Raw genomic sequence first — 22,735 nt, 5'->3', positions numbered from 1 at the left:
CTGTCTGGCTTGCCCTTCTCTGTAACAGAACACTGACATCAGCAGAAACAAACACTGCCTGGCTTGCCTTTCTCTATAACAGAACACTGACATCAGAAGAAACAAACACTGCCTGGCTTGCCTTTCTCTGTAACAGAACACTGACATCAGCAGAAACAAACACTGCCTGGCTTGCCTTTCTCTATAACAGAACACTGACATCAGAAGAAACAAACACAGCCTGGCTTGCCTTTCTCTATAACAGAACACTGACATCAGAAGAAACAAACACAGCCTGGCTTGCCCTTCTCTATAACAGAACACTGACATCAGAAGAAACAAACACAGCCTGGCTTGCCCTTCTCTGTAACAGAACACTGACATCAGAAGAAACAAACACTGCCTGGATTGCCTTGCCTTTCTCTGTAACAGAACACTGACATCAGAAGAAACAAACACAGCCTGGCTTGCCTTTCTCTATAACAGAACACTGACATCAGAAGAAACAAACACTGCCTGGCTTGCCCTTCTCTGTAAAAAAACACTGACATCAGAAGAAACAAACACAGCCTGGCTTGCCCTTCTCTGTAACAGAACACTGACATCAGAAGAAACAAACACTGCCTGGCTTGCCCTTCTCTATAACAGAACACTGACATCAGCAGAAACAAACACAGCCTGGCTTGCCTTTCTCTATAACAGAACACTGACATCAGAAGAAACAAACACAGCCTGGATTGCCTTTCTCTGTAACAGAACACTGACATCAGCAGAAACAAACACTGCCTGGATTGCCTTGCTTTTCTCTGTAACAGAACACTGACATCAGAAGAAACAAACACTGCCTGGCTTGCCCTTCTCTGTAACAGAACACTGACATCAGAAGAAACAAACACAGCCTGGCTTGCCTTTCTCTGTAACAGAACACTGACATCAGAAGAAACAAACACAGCCTGGCTTGCCTTTCTCTGTAACAGAACACTGACATCAGAAGAAACAAACACAGCCTGGATTGCCCTTCTCTGTAACAGAACACTGACATCAGAAGAAACAAACACTGCCTGGATTGCCTTGCCTTTCTCTGTAACAGAACACTGACATCAGAAGAAACAAACACAGCCTGGCTTGCCTTTCTCTATAACAGAACACTGACATCAGAAGAAACAAACACTGCCTGGCTTGCCCTTCTCTGTAAAAAAACACTGACATCAGAAGAAACAAACACAGCCTGGCTTGCCCTTCTCTGTAACAGAACACTGACATCAGAAGAAACAAACACTGCCTGGCTTGCCCTCCTCTATAACAGAACACTGACATCAGCAGAAACAAACACAGCCTGGCTTGCCTTTCTCTATAACAGAACACTGACATCAGAAGAAACAAACACAGCCTGGATTGCCCTTCTCTGTAACAGAACACTGACATCAGAAGAAACAAACACTGCCTGGATTGCCTTGCCTTTCTCTGTAACAGAACACTGACATCAGAAGAAACAAACACAGCCTGGCTTGCCCTTCTCTATAACAGAACACTGACATCAGAAGAAACAAACACTGCCTGGCTTGCCCTTCTCTGTAACAGAACACTGACATCAGCAGAAACAAACACTGCCTGGCTTGCCTTTCTCTAACAGAACACTGACATCAGAAGAAACAAACACTGCCTGGATTGCCTTTCTCTGTAACAGAACACTGACATCAGCAGAAACAAACACTGCCTGGCTTGCCCTTCTCTGTAACAGAACACTGACATCAGAAGAAACAAACACAGCCTGGCTTGCCTTTCTCTGTAACAGAACACTGACATCAGAAGAAACAAACACAGCCTGGCTTGCCCTTCTCTGTAACAGAACACTGACATCAGAAGAAACAAACACTGCCTGGCTTGCCCTTCTCTGTAACAGAACACTGACATCAGCAGAAACAAACACAGCCTGGCTTGCCTTTCTCTATAACAGAACACTGGCATCAGAAGAAACAAACACAGCCTGGCTTGCCCTTCTCTGTAACAGAACACTGACATCAGCAGAAACAAACACAGCCTGGCTTGCCCTGACAATCCAGGGATCAACAGCATTAGCATCAATCTACGCCTATGGGATACGATGACATGTGTCAACAAAGTCAGTGAGCAAAACATCCGATCCCGTTAGTGGCCTTTTACGAAGCATGGGTTACTGAAGATAGATTCTAACCCAGATCTTCACGGATCAATTGTAACAAGGCCATGGTAAACATTCCCTACTGACAGTTTGAGGAGCCCAGCTCATTTGCTGTGGGAATTTCTCCCTGCGCCCCCACCCTTGTACCCTCTTGTCCTGCCGATACATGAATGTACAAGATGCATATATCCGACACTGCAGCGGCCAGCTGGATCCTGGTCCTCGCTGGTCCCACATGTATCCTTGAGGCAGCAGCTGATGACAAACTGATAGTGCTCGCACTTACTTTTTCTTGGGGGCTTCTTTTCCTTGGTCTTCTCCTGTTCTTTCTTCTCCTGTTCCTTCTTCTCCTGTTCTTTCTTCTCCTGTTCCTTCTTCTCCTTCTCCTTCTGGCTTGGAGTGGAGGATGGTGGCTGGAGTTTTTGTGCGAACTCAAGGAGACTGATAATGGCTCCCTGATGCAGCAGCAGCTCAAGGCCGGAGAAGACAACTGTGATGGCCTGTTCTGTGTTCTTGTACGTTGTCAGGAACTCAGGTCCCTCCTTGTTGGCCTACATACACACAATAGATGCTTGTTGAAGTCTATGAACACATGTTACATGGTAACGTACACTGAACATCAACAACAGTGACTCAAACCTCACCTTGACGTACTGTACCATGAGCAGCTTTCCGATGCTGGGGTCGCTCGGTGTGTTGATGATGTTGATGAGTGAGCCATCGTTGACCGCTAGAACACAGACAAACATATAATACAAGTTGACATCTGATCTACATCACATCAAAGTCTCACTGTCAGCCACAAACAATGCATGGCCACCAGCCATAACCCTTGTCACTTGACCACTCAGTTCACAATGAATTGACAAACCAATCAAGTTATACCCATATTACCAAGGGACAACAGAGAAGGTCAAATGTTAGCAATGCAAAGTAGAAACATTAGTTCAGGAAATTTCAACTGCTCGAAACAAGAAGACAAAATCCACAGTAAAGATATAATGAAACCAGAAATCGTTTAAATGTGACACTTGGGTGTTATTTCAAACAGGTTGGCATTACGGAAAGAAGAGTCATTTAGTGGCTCACCTCGGACTTTAGCAAGTTGTTGGGCCATGGTGTCAGAGGCTGCAACATGTCAAGAATAATAGCCATCATTCATCATACCTGGGGGAATCTCTCAAAATAGGATCCATACAGTTGTACAAGATACCTGGGGGAATCTCTCAAAGTAGGATCCATATAGTTGTACAAGATACCTGGGGGAATCTCTCAAAGTAGGATCCATATAGTTGTACAAGATACCTGGGGAATCTCTCAAAGTAGGATCCACAAAGATACCTGGGAATCTCTCAAAGTAGGATCCATACAGTTGTACAAGATACCTGGGGGAATCTCTCAAAGTAGGATCCATATAGTTGTACAAGATACCTGGGGGAATCTCTCAAAGTAGGATCTATATAGTTGTACAAGATACCTGGGGGAATCTCTCAAAGTAGGATCCATATAGTTGTACAAGATACCTGGGGGAATCTCTCAAAGTAGGATCCATACAGTTGTACAGGATACCTGGGATAAAGTAGGATCTACAAGATACCTGGGAATCTCTCAAAGTAGGATCCATACAGTTGTACAAGATACCTGGGGAATCTCTCAAAGTAGAATCCATACAGTTGTACAAGATACCTGGGGAATCTCTCAAAGTAGGATCCATACAGTTGTACAAGATACCTGGGGAATCTCTCAAAGTAGGATCCATACAGTTGTACAAGATACCTGGGAATCTCTCAAAGTAGGATCCATACAGTTGTACAAGATACCTGGGGAATCTCTCAAAGTAGGATCCATACAGTTGTACAAGATACCTGGGGAATCTCTCAAAGTAGAGGATCCATACAGTTGTACAAGATACCTGGGGCAATCTCTCAAAGTAGGATCCATACAGTTGTACAAGATACCTGGGGAATCTCTCAAAGTAGGATCCATACAGTTGTACAAGATACCTGGGGAATCTCTCAAAGTAGGATCCATACAGTTGTACAAGATACCTGGGGAATCTCTCAAAGTAGGATCTATACAGTTGTACAAGATACCTGGGGAATCTCTCAAAGTAGGATCCATACAGTTGTACAAGATACCTGGGGAATCTCTCAAAGTAGGATCCATATAGTTGTACAAGATACCTGGGGGAATCTCTCAAAGTAGGATCCATACAGTTGTACAAGATACCTGGGGGAATCTCTCAAAGTAGGATCCATACAGTTGTACAAGATACCTGGGGGAATCTCTCAAAGTAGGATCCATACAGTTGTACAAGATACCTGGGGGAATCTCTCAAAGTAGGATCCATACAGTTGTACAAGATACCTGGGGGAATCTCTCAAAGTAGGATCCATACAGTTGTACAAGATACCTGGGGGAATCTCTCAAAGTAGGATCCATATAGTTGTACAAGATACCTGGGGGAATCTCTCAAAGTAGGATCCATACAGTTGTACAAGATACCTGGGGGAATCTCTCAAAGTAGGATCTATACAGTTGTACAAGATACCTGGGGGAATCTCTCAAAGTAGGATCCATACAGTTGTACAAGATACCTGGGAATCCCTCAAAGTAGAATCTCTTTGTACAAGTAGGGAATCTAAAGTAGGATCCATACAAGATACCTGGGGGAATCTCTCAAAGTAGGATCCATACAGTTGTACAAGATACCTGGGGGAATCTCTCAAAGTAGGATCCATACAGTTGTACAAGATACCTGGGGGAATCTCTCAAAGTAGGACCAACACAGTTGTACAAGATACCTGGGGGAATCTCTCAAAGTAGGACCAACACAGGGTACCATATCAGTTTACAGCAGATATCTAAAAGATTAGGATCATTGGGATCCCCATCTTCCACTGGATCAATACACCCAGTTGTAGTGTTCCACATACACATTCATCATGCAATAGATACTGAACACATGTGTTTCAAATGATGACACTGTTGTCATGGAAATGACTTAATAACAATTTTGAAAGGTTCATCACCATATTATTGGAAATCAGTGCTTTCAACATACCTGTTCCATTAAGAATGTTACTAACCTTGGAACTTGAGGTGTTGCAGGTAGAGGCAGCCCACATAGGCCTCCACTACCATGTCAAACGTCCTCATCTTCACCTGGGTGCCCACCGACTCAATCACCAGTTTCAGAAGTGGCACCTCAGTCGGCCCTTCCTTCTGTGACACGTTGATCACAATCTGCAACAGTGACATCACATGTCAAGACAGGATTTGTCCACACAGTCAAAACATAAATAGATTCATACCATTATTTCACTACAAAGCTGAAAACGAATACTGTCTGTGACATGACCCTGCTGCAGTCGCCTACCTCCTTGATTTCAAACTTGAGTTCCATGTCCGTCGCGTTGACGAATTCCTGGGAGGTTGTCCTCTGTAGCGCCTTCTCTGCAGGCTGCACACAAACAAAGGGACATTAGACAGGAGTCAGGGACAAGACAGAGTGAAAGCTTTTGTTGTTTGTTTGTTTGTTGTTTAATGCTGCACTCAGAAATATTCCAGCTTTATGGCATTGTGAGCATCAGGAGTGAGTGAGTGAGTTTAGCTTTACGCCGCACTCAACAATATTCCACCTATATGACGGCGGTCTACAAATAATCGAGTCTGCATCTGACAATCCAGTGATCAACAGCATGAGCATCGATCTACACAATTCCTGATGCGATGACATGTGTCAACCAACCAAGTCAGCGAGCCTGACCACCCAATCCCGTTAGTCGCCTCTTATGACAAGCATGGGTTGCTGAAGATCAATTCTAACCCGGATATTCACAGGTCTGTGAGAATCGGTAGGGAAGTGGGATAACATGCATCAACCAAGTCAATGAAGTTGACCACCCGACCCCAATAGTAATAGGTCAATACCATAAGCAAGGGTTGCTGAAGACTTTGACCCAGCAATTAAAATTCCCGCCTGCCCGACCGTCCGGAACGGTCTATTTTCATCTCGGACGGTCAAATTTCAAAAGTAGCCTGTCCGGTGCCTAACAGTAAATATTTCATAACATCAGACAGGTTCTCTTGTCGTCAGTTTGAGGTGTTTAAGGTATTATGATAATTATGTTAAACTATTAACGATCGGACAGTTCATTTTACAATAACCAATCACAACACGTACTTTCAGTTTACCTAAACTCAGTGCATTGCCTGTTAGTGCTATGTTGTTCATTGCGATGCTTACAAACAGTAAAGTATTCAGAAACCTGATTTGTTTTTCATTGTTGAAAACCGGACGGCAAGTTTGTATCCGGACTGGTAATTTTTTTAAGTTACCAGTCCGGTTGTCTGGCTTGGGATTTTGGGAGGTTTAAACACTGCTTTGACCTTCATGACAATGACAGGAGTACACAAGTTGCTCTCAACAGTATATATCAGTTGAATCTTCATTTTATGAGATGTAGATAGTTGAAATAATCTCACAAGTCCCACAAGCACAGGAACAGATATGACAAATCAAGGACCATAACGACTCCACTCACCTTGTCCCCTTGTTGCACCTGTATTTTGGAGACTTTGTTGAGTAGGGCTCCCTCGTCCCCTGCCACTGACACCATTGTGCTGGGACCCTGAAACACGACACCAACACTCTAACACACACACACACCAACACCCTAACACACACACACCAACACTAAAACAAAAGGAAGGAGAGAGTGATCAACTCCATGTATCTACATGAACTTAACTATAGTGCCTTGTTATTAACAGCCATGTAACAATAAAGAATCACTCCCACATATTTGGTTATAGATCATGAAGAAAGTGAGCATCTATGTACAGAGCTTACTTAAAGTAATTCAAGCTATATGACCTCACAGGTATATTTACTAATTTCAAAATCTAACAGATTCAATTATGACATTGACAACACTGAACAGGTCACCTTGAACGAGTGAAACCAAGTTTGATACTAACTCTTTCACGAGTTTCATAAAATGGTATTTCACGGAAGCGAGTTTAGCATTCTGTTTATTACTCTCCAATATAAATTGATAGAAACTTCCTACAGTGTGGTTACACTCAGCTTTCAGCAAGTCACACAAGGTCTAATACCATTGAGACAGAGGTATAAGCATTGTGACATCAAAACTGTAAACCATTATGATGTCATACGTCTAGCGGTATTACACTAGTGTAATATTGCCGTATAAATATTACACTGCAGTATCTTACACAGACGAGTAATAAAACAACATATTACATTTCAACAAGTGCATTTAGCTGTTCAACTTGAAAAAACTCATTACAAATTATGATTTCTGTCTCAGACTTGTTGAAACTTCACCTTGAACAGGTCTTCTACTTCATCTGGAGGTTCCTCTTCTCCTGCTCCTCCGCCTGGGGTGGGGATGCTCTCTGTGAGGGCCATAATCTCCTGCAGTCGGTAGTCGGAGATGCTCAAACCCAGCAGAGGTAACTCACCAGCCACCTTCATCCTGCAACACATAGCAGCATTACATGCACAAGCACTGCAGGTACGTGACAGTCAAGTACAGGTACCGGGGTAGACAAAGTTAACATACTTAGCCATCCTGAGGTAGACAAGACAAAGTTAACATATTTAGCCATCCCAGGGTAGACAAGGTTAACATACTTAGACATCCTGGGGTAGACAAAGTTAACATACTTAGCCATCCTGGTGTAGACAAGACAAAATTAACATACTTAGCCATCCTATGGTCCTTGTCGAACATACACTTCTGCAGGTTGATGTTGATGGATATGGGTCGGAGGATGTGCATGTCTGACTGTCCCACCCAGCGGGCCTTGTGCCAGTCCTCACCTGCCACGAAAACAACAAACACTCACCACCAACAACAAACACTCACCACCAACAACACAAACACATACTCATCAGAGACACCGACACTGTGTCACTGTGTCATGAGCATAAACAGTGTCAGATGAACCAACACCCCTCCCTAAGATAAAGTTTCTAACATGTACCTGGATGAATGAACAGCAGCTGTAGACGGGCAAGCTGAATGTTGAACTTGTCATATGCTCTGGCCATCACCTCCTCCAGACTGTCCATCTGACAACACAACAAATAACTGTTACCATGGTTACACTGGTCCAATGATGTCTGTCAGACAACACAACTGGGACTGTGGTTACAAATTTTGTCACTTGAATTCCTACAGCTCTGTCACCACACCCTACTGGTAGGTTTCCACACCCTGAAGGCAAATCAAGGCAATTATAGAATGTCATCACTCAACAGAACATTTACACTGCGAGAAGCCATGTACAACAGCAAAATACTTTCATTAAAAATAATTTCTCCTGGGCTAATAATACTGACTTTGCCCTTGTTGATACTGACCTTGCCCTTGATCTGCTGAGACTGGTTCTTCTCACTTGAAACCTTGAGGCTACCGAGGTCGAGAAGAAGCATTTTCACACCTCTGCAAATTGGAATAAAGATTACATCTTCAACAGGGTATGTACACATATTTCATCTACTGCTATAACAGGCCATACTTATATTACAGTGCTTACAGGATATACTTGGCAGTGCTATACCAGGATATACTTGGCAGTCTATACCAGGATATACTTGGCAGAGCTATACCAGGATATAATTGGCAGAGCTAAACCAGGATATACTTGGCAGTGCTACACCAGGATATACTGACACTACAGCTAAACCAGGATATACATGGCAGAGCTGTACCAGGATATACTTGGCAGAGCTATACCAGGATATACTTGGCAGTGCTATACCAGGATATACTTGGCAGAGCTACACCAGAATATACTTGGCAGTGCTATACCAGGATATACTTGACAGTGCTATAGCAGGATATACTTGGAAGTGCTATACTAGGATATACTTCGCAGTGCTATACCAGGATATACTTGGCAGTGCTATACCAGGATACACATGGCAGTGCTATACCAGGATAAACTGACACTACAGCTAGACCAGGATATACTTGGCAGTGCTATACCAGGATATACTGACACTAGAGCTAAACCAGGTAATACTTGGCAGGGCTATACCAGGATATACTTGTCAGTGCTATACCAGGATATACTGACACTAGAGCTAAACCAGGATATACTTGGCAGGGTTATACCAGGATATACTGACACCACAGCTAAACCAGGATATACTTGGCAGGACTATACCAGGATATACTTGGCAGGGTAATACCAGTATATACTGACATTACAGCTAAACCATGATATACTTGGCAGGGCTATACCAGGATATACTGACACTACAGCTAAACCAGGATATACTTGGCAGTGCTATACCAGGATATACTGACACTACAGCTAAACCAGGTTATACTTGGCAGGGCTAAACCAGGATATACTTGGCAGTGCTATACCAGGATATACTTGGCAGAGCTATACCAGGATATACTGACACTACAGCTAAACCAGGTTATACTTGGCAGGGCTAAACCAGGATATACTTGACAGTGCTATACTAGGATATACTTGGCAGGGCTATACCAGGATATACTGACACTACAGCTAAACCAGGATATACTTCGCAGTGCTATACCAGGATATACTGACACTACAGCTAAACCAGGATATACTTGGCAGTGCTATACCAGGATATACTGACACTACAGCTAAACCAGGATATACTTGTCAGTGCTATACCAGGATATACTGACACTACAGCTAAACCAGGATATACTTGGCAGTGCTATACCAGGATATACTGACACTACAGCTAAACCAGGTTATACTTGGCAGTGCTATACCAGGATATACTGACACTGTTGCTAAACCAGGACATACTTGGCAGTGCTATACCAGGATATACTGACACTGTTTCTAAACCAGGATATACTTGGCAGTGCTATACCAGGATATACTGACACTACAGCTAAACCAGGATACACTTGGCAGTGCTATACCAGGATATACTGACACTGTTGCTAAACCAGGATACACTTGGCAGTGCTATACCAGGATATACTTGTCAGTGCTATACCAGGATATACTGACAGTACAGCTAAACCAGGATACACTTGTCAGTGCTATACCAGGATACACTTGTCAGTGCTATACCAGGATATACTGACAGTACAGCTAAACCAGGATATACTTGTCAGTGCTATACCAGGATATACTGACACTGTTGCTAAACCAGGATATACTTGGCAGTGCTATACCAGGATATACTTGTCAGTGCTATACCAGGATATACTGACACTACAGCTAAACCAGGATATACTTGGCAGTGCTATACCAGGATATACTGACACTACAGCTAAACCAGGTTATACTTGGCAGTGCTATACCAGGATATACTGACACTGTTGCTAAACCAGGACATACTTGGCAGTGCTATACCAGGATATACTGACACTGTTTCTAAACCAGGATATACTTGGCAGTGCTATACCAGGATATACTGACACTACAGCTAAACCAGGATACACTTGGCAGTGCTATACCAGGATATACTGACACTGTTGCTAAACCAGGATACACTTGGCAGTGCTATACCAGGATATACTTGTCAGTGCTATACCAGGATATACTGACAGTACAGCTAAACCAGGATACACTTGTCAGTGCTATACCAGGATACACTTGTCAGTGCTATACCAGGATATACTGACAGTACAGCTAAACCAGGATATACTTGTCAGTGCTATACCAGGATATACTGACACTGTTGCTAAACCAGGATATACTTGTCAGTGCTATACCAGGATATACTGACACTACAGCTAAACCAGGATACACTTGGCAGTGCTATACCAGGATATACTGACAGTACAGCTAAACCAGGATACACTTGGCAGTGCTATACCAGGATATACTGACACTACAGCTAAACCAGGATACACTTGGCAGTGCTTTACCAGGATATACTGACACTACAGCTAAACCAGGTTATACTTGTCAGTGCTATACCAGGATATACTGACACTACAGCTAAACCAGGATACACTTGTCAGTGCTATACCAGGATATACTTGGCAGTGCTATACCAGGATATACTTGGCAGTGCTATACCAGGATATACTGACACTACAGCTAAACCAGGTTATACTTGGCAGGGCTATACCAGGATATACTGACACTACAGCTAAACCAGGATATACTTGGCAGTGCTATACCAGGATATACTGACACTACAGCTAAACCAGGATACACTTGTCAGTGCTATACCAGGATATACTGACACTACAGCTAAACCAGGATATACTTGGCAGTGCTATACCAGGATATACTGACACTGTTGCTAAACCAGGATATACTTGGCAGTGCTATACCAGGATATACTACACTACCAGGATATACTTGGCAGGGCTATACCAGGATATACTTGGCAGTGCTATACCAGGATATACTGACACTACAGCTAAACCAGGTTATACTTGGCAGGGCTATACCAGGATATACTGACACTACAGCTAAACCAGGATATACTTGTCAGTGCTATACCAGGATATACTGACACTACAGCTAAACCAGGATATACTTGTCAGTGCTATACCAGGATATACTGACACCACAGCTAAACCAGGTTATACTTGGCAGTGCTATACCAGGATATACCACTACTGCTATACCAGTATATACTGACACTGTTGCTAAACCAGGATATACTTGGCAGTGCTATACCAGGATATACTGACACTACAGCTAAACCAGGTTATACTTGGCAGTGCTATACCAGATATACTGACACTGTAGCTAAACCAGGTTATACTTACTTCTTCATGAGACCTCCCTCTGGCACCAGGACGTACGAGGACATGAGATCTACACTGATTTCAGTGTACTTGTGTTGTTCTATCGAGTGCTGTAGGCCTGTTGCCGACTGCTCTTTAACTTCATCAAACTTCGCCATAGCCGCTTGAGAGAGTCTGAAAAAATGCCATGTCATGAAAAGATTTGGGGCTGGTGCTTAATGTGTCATCCCGACAGCTGACAGATTAGTCCAGTATTCACTGCTCCACATTTCTCTTTAATAATCCTACACCTTGGACTCAGGCAATGTGCACATATGTAGCTATGCCTGCTGTGTGAGGCAGGTTAATGGACTAGCTTGCCAGGCTCACGGACTTAGTTGATACCCTGTTTGTTGCGTGAGGCAGGTCAATGGACTAGCTTGCCAATACCCTGTTTGTTGCGTGAGGCAGGTCAATGGACTAGCTTGCCAGGCTCACGGACTTAGTTGATACCCTGTTTGTTGCGTGAGGCAGGTTAATTGACTAGCTTGCCAGGCTCACGGACTTAGTTGATACCCTGTTTGTTTGGCCCATTTCTCTATCATTTCTTTTGCAGAGTATATTTCCAAGACCTAATACTACACTATGTTTGCTTTCTCTGTGAACTTTACCAATGTGAACTAAAACTAGAGATCTAGGAGAAGGGGACATGAACACTTACTGCTTCAACTGCACAGACTTGGGAGGCTTAAAAAAGTCGCCGAGCTGATTCACAGTAATCTGTAACCATCAATACATAGAGCATGTAGACATTGTGCAAAATAGTATCCAAATTTTGCTAGCCAGTCAGGCTAGTTATGCCTGAAAGTTACTAGCCCACAAAATAATTCACTAGCCCGAAATTTGAATGCAGAAACTAAGCAAAAGATTCCACAAAGGTAAGCTGCTAATATGATGAGCATTTCTATAAGATCATAATCTTGCATGATTTAAAAGTGTATTATAACTTAACAAGTCAGAGAGAGTGATATATTTACAAAATGACCCCATGAAAATTCACTAGCCAGTGGGGCCAGTGACTGTGGAGATATACTGGCCCGACTGGCTACATCACACACTGCATGTACACACACCACGAACAGTGGACACCCCTGTGGCAGCCATCAAACATACTTGTCAGCATCAAAATGGGACAAATGAACTTGTGTCTTATCATAACTGAAATCTGTTTCTCATCTATACAATAGTGATGAATAAATCTATCTACTGAAACTTGTGATAATGGGAAGGGACAAGTACTCACAGCATCGTATGCTATCTCTAGAGGTCTGGAAGACACTTTAACCCGGGTGTCAGCCAGACCGTCCAGAGGGTTGGTCTCCAGGTTGATGGAGAGGAGAGAGTACACTTGATCAGCATCCTGTACGAGAGATGTAACCATCTTAGGCGTGGCGTTGTTCTGGGGGGTTCCAAACACACTCAGTCGGTCTATCTTGGCTTCCACACTGAAACATCCCACAACACACCCTGTATCACAAGGCCAGCCTGGTGACACCACGGTCACAGAAGTCTACCTACAGTTGATGGAGGTTGCTTCCACACTGAAACATCCCACAACACACCCTGTATCACAAGGCCAGCCTCGTGACACCACGGTAACAGAAGTCTACCTACAGTTGATGGAGGTTGCTTCCTCATGTCAAAACCTTCTCCAGTGGACAGTACCACTACTAGCACTAATACTACAAGTAACAGGAATGTCCTACTCTGTGAACTGTTGATTCCAGCGATATATTTACCTTACAGCACTAGCTGCTGGTCGTTGCCCTACTGATGTGAACACATCCTTGAGCTGTAGCCGCAGCAACTGGGGGTCTCTGGAAGAACATTGTGTATATTAAACAGTAGACACCACACATTGGGAGGCTGTACATCGCACAGTAGGTACCATACACCACAAGTCCCTCTACACATCAGAATCTGTTCAACACACAGGGAGGCTCTGTACACCACACAGTAGGTACCACACACAGGGGGCTCTGTACAGAAGGTACCACATACAGGGAGGCTCTGTACACCACACAGTAGGTACCACACAGGGAGGCTAGGGAGGCTCTGTACACCACACAGTAGGTACCACACACAGGGAGGCTCTGTACACCACACAGTAGGTACCACACACAGGGAGGCTCTGTACACCACACAGTAGGTACCACACACAGGGAGGCTCTGTACACCACACAGTAGGTACCACACACAGGGAGGCTCTGTACACCACACAGTAGGTACCACACAGGGGAGGCTCTGTACACCACAGTAGGTACCACACACAGGGAGGCTCTGTACACCCACACAGTAGGCTCTGGTACCACACACAGGGGTAGGCTCTGTAGGGACCATGTACAGTAGGTACCACACACAGGAGGCTCTGTACACTTCACACAGTAGGTACCACACACAGGGAGGCTCTGTACACCACACAGTAGGTACCACACACAGGGAGGCTCTGTACACCACACAGTAGGTACCACACACAGGGAGGCTCTGTACACCACACAGTAGGTACCACACACAGGGAGGCTCTGTACACCACACAGTAGGTACCACACACAGGGAGGCTCTGTACACCACCACAGTAGGTACCACACACAGGGAGGCTCTGTACACCACACAGTAGGTACCACACACAGGGAGGCTCTGTACACCACACAGTAGGTACCACACACAGGGAGGCTCTGTACACCACACAGTAGGTACCACACACACTCTGTACACAGGGGTACCAGGCTCTGTACACCACCACAGTAGGTACCACACACAGGGAGGCTCTGTACACCACACAGTAGGTACCACACACAGGGAGGCTCTGTACACCACACACAGTAGGTACCACACACAGGGGCAGGCTCTGTACACCACACAGTAGTAGGTACCACACACAGGGAGGCTCTGTACAGTAGGTACCACACACAGGGAGGCTCTGTACACCACACAGTAGGTACCACACACAGGGAGGCTCTGTACACCACACAGTAGGTACCACACACAGGGAGGCTCTGTACACCACACAGTAGGTACCACACACACACAGGGAGGCTCTGTACACCCCACAGTAGGTACCACACACAGGGAGGCTCTGTACACCCCACAGTAGGTACCACACACAGGGAGGCTCTGTACACCACACAGTAGGTACCACATACAGGGAGGCTCTGTACACCCCCAGGCCTTCATTCCCCATACAGAGCTTTCACTGTCCACACAGGGAAACTCCTGGCCATTCCTTCCTTCCACAGGGCTCATTTCTACAGGGGCTCACACCTGAGGATCTATTCCATTCCATTCCTTCCATTCCACCCATTCCCTGTCCATTCCAGGCTTTCTTCATTCCAGGGCTCTTCATTCCATTCCCCACTGTCCATTCCACCTGGCTTCCTTCCTATTCATTCCACACAGGGCTCTCCATTCCATTTTCACAGGGGATCTGTGCTCTTCCATTCATTCTTCTGTCCATTCCATTCAGTATTCTGTCCATTCCATTCATTCCTGTGCAGGGGCTGTGTGCTCACTTCCTGATTTCTTCCTTGGCTCTGTGTGTTTCACTGGGCTCTGTGGGGTGTTCCACAGGCCTCTTGTGTGTCCGGTTGGCTCTGTGCAGGATCCTGTGGTGCTGTGGGGCTGTGGGTCCATACAGGGATCTATTTGTGGTCCTGTGTTATGTGGGGCTCTGTGGGGCTCTGTGTGGGGCTGTGGTCGGTCTCTGCTGTGTCTCCACAGGGCTATTCTGGGGCTCTGTGTTCCACAGGATCTTCCTGTGTGTGTGGGGTTGTGGGTCGGTTGTGGGGTTGTGTGGGGTTGGTGTCCGTTGGGGCTGTGGTGCTGTGGGGTCTGGGTCCATACCACACACAGTGGGGCTCTGTGTGGGGTGCCACACAGGGCTGTGGGGTCTGTGGGGTGGGTTCTGTGTTCACAGGAGGATCTGTGTGGTGTCCTGGTGGGGTTCCACACAGGGGCTGTGGGGTTGTGGGGCTCCACACACAGGGCTCTGTTCACACAGTGGGTTTTCCTGGGGCTGTGTGTGCCACACAGGGCTGTGTGGGGCTGGGGCTGTCCGTTGTGTCCATTCTCTGTGGGGTTGGTCCATGTGGGGTTTCCTTCACATTCCTTCCTGGGGCTCACGTGGGGCCTGTTCGTTACAGGGGCTCTGTACACAGTGGGGTCCATACAGGGATATTTTCCACCTTCTGTGTGTGTCCTTCCTGTGTTCCACACACAGGGCTCACTGTGTTCCATACAGGGCTTGTGGTCCTGGGCTTTCCTGGGGTTGTGGGGTTCCACTGTGTGTGGGGCTGTGTTCCATGTGTCCGTGTGTGTGTCCATTGTGTCTCCATGTGGCTTCTGTTGGGGTTGGTCCATGTCTATGTGTGGGGTGGGACTCCGGTCAGGGTCTTGGTCCATTCCTCCATGTGTGCCACTGTGTTCCTGGGGCTGTGCGTTCCTTCTGTGTGGGGTGTCTGATGGGTCCTGTGGTGTGATTCGGGTTCCGGCTCCTTCGGCCCTTTCCATTCCACAAGCTCACAATGGGTCCCAGGAGGATCTTCCTGTCCATTTTCCCCACTGAGGCTCCTTTCCACCACAGTATTTTAAAAGGGCTCACTTTTGTTGGGGTACCACAGGGCTCTGTGTTAATTTTCACACAGGGGGAGCTCTGTGCACCCACACACACACAGGAGGCTCTGTACACCCCACAGTAGGTACCCACATACAGGGAGGCTCTGTACACAGCACAGTAGGTACCACACACACACAGGGGAGGCTCTGTACACCCCACAGTAGGTACCACAGTAGGGTCCCATACACAGGCTGTACTGCACCACATACAGAGTGCACACCCCACAGTAGGCAAATTACACAGGGAGGCTCTGTACACCACACAGTAGGTACCACACACAGGGAGGCTCTGTACACCATACAGTGGGTACCACACACAGGGAGGCTCTGTACAGTAGGTACCACATACAGGGAGGCTCTGTACACCCCACAGTAGGTACCACACACACAGGGAGGCTCTGTACAGTAATAATAATGTGTCCATTTATATAGCGCCAAACTCCACACTAGGTATGCTCATAGCGCTAACCATCAAGGCCATTATTACCCCGGATAACCCAAGCTGCCTGTTAGTCATATGACTTTTTTCCACCGGGTACCCATTTTCCTGCTGGGTGAACAGAGACAATTTTGAACAAACTCACTTGCCTAAGGTGAGACCACATGTGTCACATGTGCTTCGTTGTTGGGCAGGACTCAAGTCCTAGAAACTCTCAGGAGTCAAGCTGCCAAACACGGTCACCCATCCAAGGACTCTCCGAGCTCGACGCTGCTTAACTTCACCGATTTGTGACCTGAGCTTTAAGCACAAGACCACGTGCCACCACGCGCAGTAGGTACCACACACAGGGAGGCTCTGTAAACCCCACAGTAGGTACCACACACAGGGAGGTTCTGTACACCCCACAGTTGGTACTACACACAGGGAGGTTCTGTACAAATTCTTCTTTGTTGTGAAGAAAGAATGAAATCTATACTTACTTTTTTCCTGGATCCCTGAGAGAAACGGAGACATTGTTCAGCTTAGTGACCAGTCGGACTGCAATGTACTGGAATGACAAGATAGACAGATTACTGAACACGTACACATGACTGCAATGTACTGGAATGACAAGATAGACAGATTACTGAACACGTACACATGACTGCAATGTAATGTACTGGAATGACAAGATAGACAGATTACTGAACACGTACACATGACTGCAATGTACTGGAATGACAAGATAGACAGATTACTGAACACGTACACATGACTGCAATGTACTGGAATGACAAGATAGACAGATTACTGAACACGTACACATGACTGCAATGTACTGGAATGACAAGATAGACAGATTACTGAACACGGTACTGCATACGTACACATGACTGCAATGTACTGGAATGACAAGATAGACAGATTACTGAACACGTACACATGACTGCAATGTACTGGAATGACAAGATAGACAGATTACTGAACACGTACACATGACTGCAATGTACTGGAATGACAAGATAGACAGATTACTGAACACATACACACCAACTGATCAGTGTTACACATGACTGCAATGTATACTGGAATGACAAGATAGACAGATTACTCAATCTCCTCATAGCCTATAGCTCCATACAGCTTGTTCTTCTCATCCAGAGTGAACTGCTCATAGAACTTCTCCTCTGCAATACACAAACATCACCATGATTTGTCAAAAACTCAAATTATATCTCTTCATTTTGCCTTCATCGTTTCTATAGTGACATTTTGTATCTAATACTACATCTTTGCATATTTACAAAGATCTTAAAACCTTGTTTCATAATATGATGTCTATGCAAAGAAACATCGGTAGGACCTAAGTTTAATCCGTGCGACTACCTTGTATACCTTACATGATCATGCTCTGTATTTGTCTACCCTCTATATTGCTACCCAAGAAGTTTGTACATCACTAACTATACATTATTATTCAATGTGTATATTCATTCATCCATACGTAATTACATACCTATGAATCTTAGCAACTGATTATATTAAATGTATCACCATAAGGTGATCACGCCACAAAACAGTGTATTGCCATGTCCTCCCGGTCTCATGGCCTCATAAACGAATAAAGTCTGTCTGTCTCTGTCTGAATATACCCCAACAATACATTTCAAGGGATTCTCAAGCAACAGGCAACATCAGCGCTGCCATGGTTACTTACGGATATCATTTCCAGACTTTTCAGTTGCTTTCTTCTTCTTTCCTCCAAACCAGCCACCAAACCAACCAGTTCCCTGTTCCTCCTTGCGTTTAGCACCCAGCTTGGCAGCCTGCACAGGAAGGAGAATTGATACAGTTAGGACGTCTGTACATCCAGGAAGTAGAGTTTATGTCCTGACTCTTCACCAGTTTCTCTCAATCCAAGAAAACTACAAGCAGAACTAAATACCTTTCAAAACAAACATGAAACTTATATCAACTTGTACCTCCATCTGCTGCCTACCCAGCCCAGAACCTCCCCAGACTCTGTGTATCATCTTGTACCTCCATCTGCTGCCTACCCAGCCCAGACTCTGTGTATCATCTTGTACTCCAGAACATCTGTGTGTATCATCTTGTACCTCCATCTGCTGCCTACCCAGCCCAGAACCTCCCCAGACTCTGTGTATCATCTTGTACCTCCATCTGCTGCCTAGCCAGCCCAGACTCTGTGTATCATCTTGTACCTCCATCTGCTGCCTACCCAGCCCAGAACCTTCCCAGACTCTGTGTATCATCTTGTACTCATCTTGCCCTACCCAGCCCTGAACCTCCCCAGACTCTATGTATCATCTTTGTACCTCCATCAGCCCAGAGACCTCCTCCCCAGACTCTGTGTATCATCTTGTACCTCCATCTGCTGCCTACCCAGCCCAGAACCTCCTCCCCAGACTCTGTGTATCATCTTGTACTCTCCATCTGCTGCCTACCCAGCCCAGAACCTCCCCAGACTCTGTGTATCATCTTGTACCTCCATCTGCTGCCTACCCAGCCCAGAACCTCCCCAGACTCTGTGTATCATCTTGTACCTCCATCTGCTGCCTACCCAGCCCAGAACCTCCCCAGACTCTGTGTATCATCTGTACCTCCATCTGCTGCCTACCCAGCCCAGAACCTCCCCAGACTCTGTGTATCATCTTGTACCTCCATCTCCTGCCTACCCTGCCTGCAGAACCTCCCCACTGTGTATCATCTTTGTACCCAGACTCTGTGTATCATCTTGTACCTCCATCTCCTGCCTACCCTGCCCAGAACCTCCCCAGACTCTGTGTATGGTCTTGCAGTGCTCACCTCTACTTCAGCCTGCTGCCTCATCAGGGTGATGCTGAACACATCCAATAACTTCTCACATTCCTGCAAACACACAATAGTCTCATAAGTATACATGCATCAAGTGAAGGCATATCACAGCAATATACCCATATGTAGGATATTCAAGTTTAGATTTTTTGTTTTCTTTTGTACATCTGAAATGAGGTGTTCTTTCAGCTACAACTCACATCAATTGTCTTCTGAACATCTCCAGATGCCTTCCCCTTGTCCAGCTTCTTCACGTATGCCTCTCTGTATCGCTTCATTGCCAGTCTGTGTCGACTGATATGAGACCAGGAGAACATCCGTCGGCGCCGTCGAACTGTCTCCTCCAGGACAGCATTGTAGGCATAGTGCCACCTGACACAACACACACACCTGTAGGCATAGTGCCACCTGAATAACACAACACACACCTGTAGGCATAGTGCCACCTGAATAACACAACACACATCTGTAGGCATAGTGCCACCTGAATAACACAACACACACCTGTAGGCATAGTGCCACCTGAATAACACAACACACACCTGTAGGAATAGTGCCACCTGAATAACACAACACACACCTGCAGGAATAGTGCCACCTGAATAACACAACACACACCTGCAGGCATAGTGCCACCTGAATAACACAACACACACCTGTAGGCATAGTGCCACCTGAATAACACAACACACACCTGCAGTAATAGTGCCACCTGAATAACACAACACACACCTGCAGGAATAGTGCCACCTGAATAACACAACACACATCTGTAGGCATAGTGCCACCTGAATAACACAACACACACCTGTAGGAATAGTGCCACCTGAATAACACAACACACATATGTAGGCATAGTGCCACCTGAATAACACAACTCACACCTGTAGGCATAGTGCCACCTGAATAACACAATGCACATCTGTAGGCATAGTGCCACCTGAATAACACAACACACATATGTAGGCATAGTGCCACCTGAATAACACAACTCACACCTGTAGGCATAGTGCCACCTGAATAACACAATGCACATCTGTAGGCCAAGTGCCACCTGAATAACACAACACACATATGTAGGCATAGTGCCACCTGAATTACACAACTCACACCTGTAGGCATAGTGCTACCGGAATTACACAACTCACACCTGTAGGCATAGTGCTACCGGAATTACACAACTCACACCTGTAGGCATAGTGCTACCTGAATAACACAACACACACCTGTAGGAATAGTGCCACCTGAATAACACAACTCACACCTGTAGGCATAGTGCTACACAAATAGAACACACATATGTAGGCATAGTGATACCTGAAATCACACGCAGATGTAGGCATAGTTCATTTTTCACATTCATTAACAACAAAACAAGATAGAAAACAAACAGAAGACTGTAATTCCCACTAGAACATGTCATTGGGAAATAATCGTTAACATTCGGAGAAAGGTCTCTTACAACACACAACTCACGAAATAGTGGTTGGTAAGTTACAAATGTAATGGCAATAGTTCAGCCATAGATGGGGGGAACATAACTAATCAGCTTACATGTCAGCAGGGTACATCTCAAATATGTATTTAAAAAAAAAAAAAAATTGATATTTTATACTTATCCTGACTGATGGTTATTATGCTTATCTCCTTCCTCTATGCAAATGGTAGTGGAACACTTGAATCCCTTGTAGTTCCCTGAAGAAGACGTAAAAGTTCACTCACCCACGAGTTACCTCCCTTTTCCCTCCAAAACAGTCATGTGACCTGCCATGCTTCTCACTTTCAGCTGAATAAGCCCATGTACCTGGGAGGTCAGGAGGGCTTGACACCATGAGTCAGGATAAGTATAAACTATCAATTATATTTAAAAAATTACATATTTTTCCTTATCCTGACTCATGGTTATTATGCTTCCAGAATCCAATGGCACCGGTAGTGGGTCAGGCCACTTCGTGGATTCATCAGCTATCCTTTAATGTGTCCTGTCAGACTTCCAAACGCAGCCCTCCATTATAGATAATATCGAGCAGCTTCCGTGCATAGCGAGTGTGGATGCCAGTGCTCTGACTTCGCGTGGGTTGGAAGCTCTTGGAGGTTGTAGTCCTGCTGCTTTGTCGGCTCTCATCCAAAATGATATTGTCGTCTTTGAGACTTCAACGGTCGTCTCTGCTGACAAAGGGGATGAATAGGCGCTTGAATTTTCTTCTCCTTGTTTTAGTCTTTTGAAGATATATCTTCAGAGCTCTGACAGGACACAAGGATAAGTCCTGGGTGTCCTCTGGTCCGAGGATCGTAGATAGCGCTGGGACATGGAACTGTCTGTCCGGTTGGCCAGGTAACTGATTCTTTGCAATGAAGTCCCATCTAAGCCCAAGATGTACTGCAGCATGGTTTCCCGTGTCAAATTTAGTTCGTCCAAAGTCCAGCGCATATATCTCTGACATCCGAGCTGCCGTGGCTAGGGCGAGGAGGAAGAGAGTTTCCTGTATGAGTAGCTCGAAGATAGTCTGCTATAGTGGTTCGTAGACATCACTCGTGAGATGTTGTAGAACCATGTTCAAGATCCCAGACTGGTGCTCTGAATTTCTTCTGCTGGACGTCCAGCTTGAAGGAACATAGTAGGGCAAGTAGTTCTGGCACTTTCGTCAGCTTGATGCTTGTCTTCATCGTGACGACTGTACTGATAGCTGCTAGGTATGTGGATAGTGTTGAACCTTTCAATCACCTCGTATATCTAAGGTGACATAGATATTCCACCACTTGAGGATGAGTCGCTTTCATTGCTGTGAAGCCTTTCCGCACTGCATACTGTTCAACTCTCTGCCACTTGTCGTTGTACAAGTTTTGAGTTGATCTGCGTAGAGCTAGGATTACTGCTTTCGCTGCTCTGGCGAAGTATCCTCTTTTCTTCAAACAAGTCATGACACGATCCAAACGTGTAGC

The 22,735-nt window shown here is 45.4% G+C and overlaps 1 protein-coding gene across 1 annotated transcript in view; it reads right to left on the bottom strand.

The window, feature by feature from the left end:
• LOC124279093 (vacuolar protein sorting-associated protein 13C-like) overlaps positions 1 to 22,735 on the bottom strand; it is a 139,069-nt gene that overhangs the window by 78,396 nt on the left and 37,938 nt on the right. Inside the window, 19 exon segments of the mRNA XM_046714892.1 lie at positions 2,427 to 2,691; positions 2,785 to 2,870; positions 3,230 to 3,268; positions 5,230 to 5,386; positions 5,520 to 5,603; positions 6,688 to 6,774; positions 7,494 to 7,644; positions 7,874 to 7,991; positions 8,156 to 8,243; positions 8,535 to 8,616; positions 11,908 to 12,060; positions 12,587 to 12,645; positions 13,169 to 13,370; positions 13,665 to 13,742; positions 17,458 to 17,578; positions 18,067 to 18,144; positions 18,675 to 18,783; positions 19,784 to 19,846; positions 19,993 to 20,164. Of these exon segments, the coding sequence (XP_046570848.1) occupies positions 2,427 to 2,691; positions 2,785 to 2,870; positions 3,230 to 3,268; positions 5,230 to 5,386; positions 5,520 to 5,603; positions 6,688 to 6,774; positions 7,494 to 7,644; positions 7,874 to 7,991; positions 8,156 to 8,243; positions 8,535 to 8,616; positions 11,908 to 12,060; positions 12,587 to 12,645; positions 13,169 to 13,370; positions 13,665 to 13,742; positions 17,458 to 17,578; positions 18,067 to 18,144; positions 18,675 to 18,783; positions 19,784 to 19,846; positions 19,993 to 20,164 (2,192 nt within the window).

The sequence above is a fragment of the Haliotis rubra genome, unplaced genomic scaffold (genome assembly GCF_003918875.1).
Source record: "Haliotis rubra isolate DU_JTF1 unplaced genomic scaffold, ASM391887v1 Scf246, whole genome shotgun sequence".
Taxonomy (NCBI): domain Eukaryota; kingdom Metazoa; phylum Mollusca; class Gastropoda; order Lepetellida; family Haliotidae; genus Haliotis; species Haliotis rubra.
Note: the sequence above shows the minus strand (reverse complement) of the source record. Positions and strands in the feature narration are given on the sequence as shown.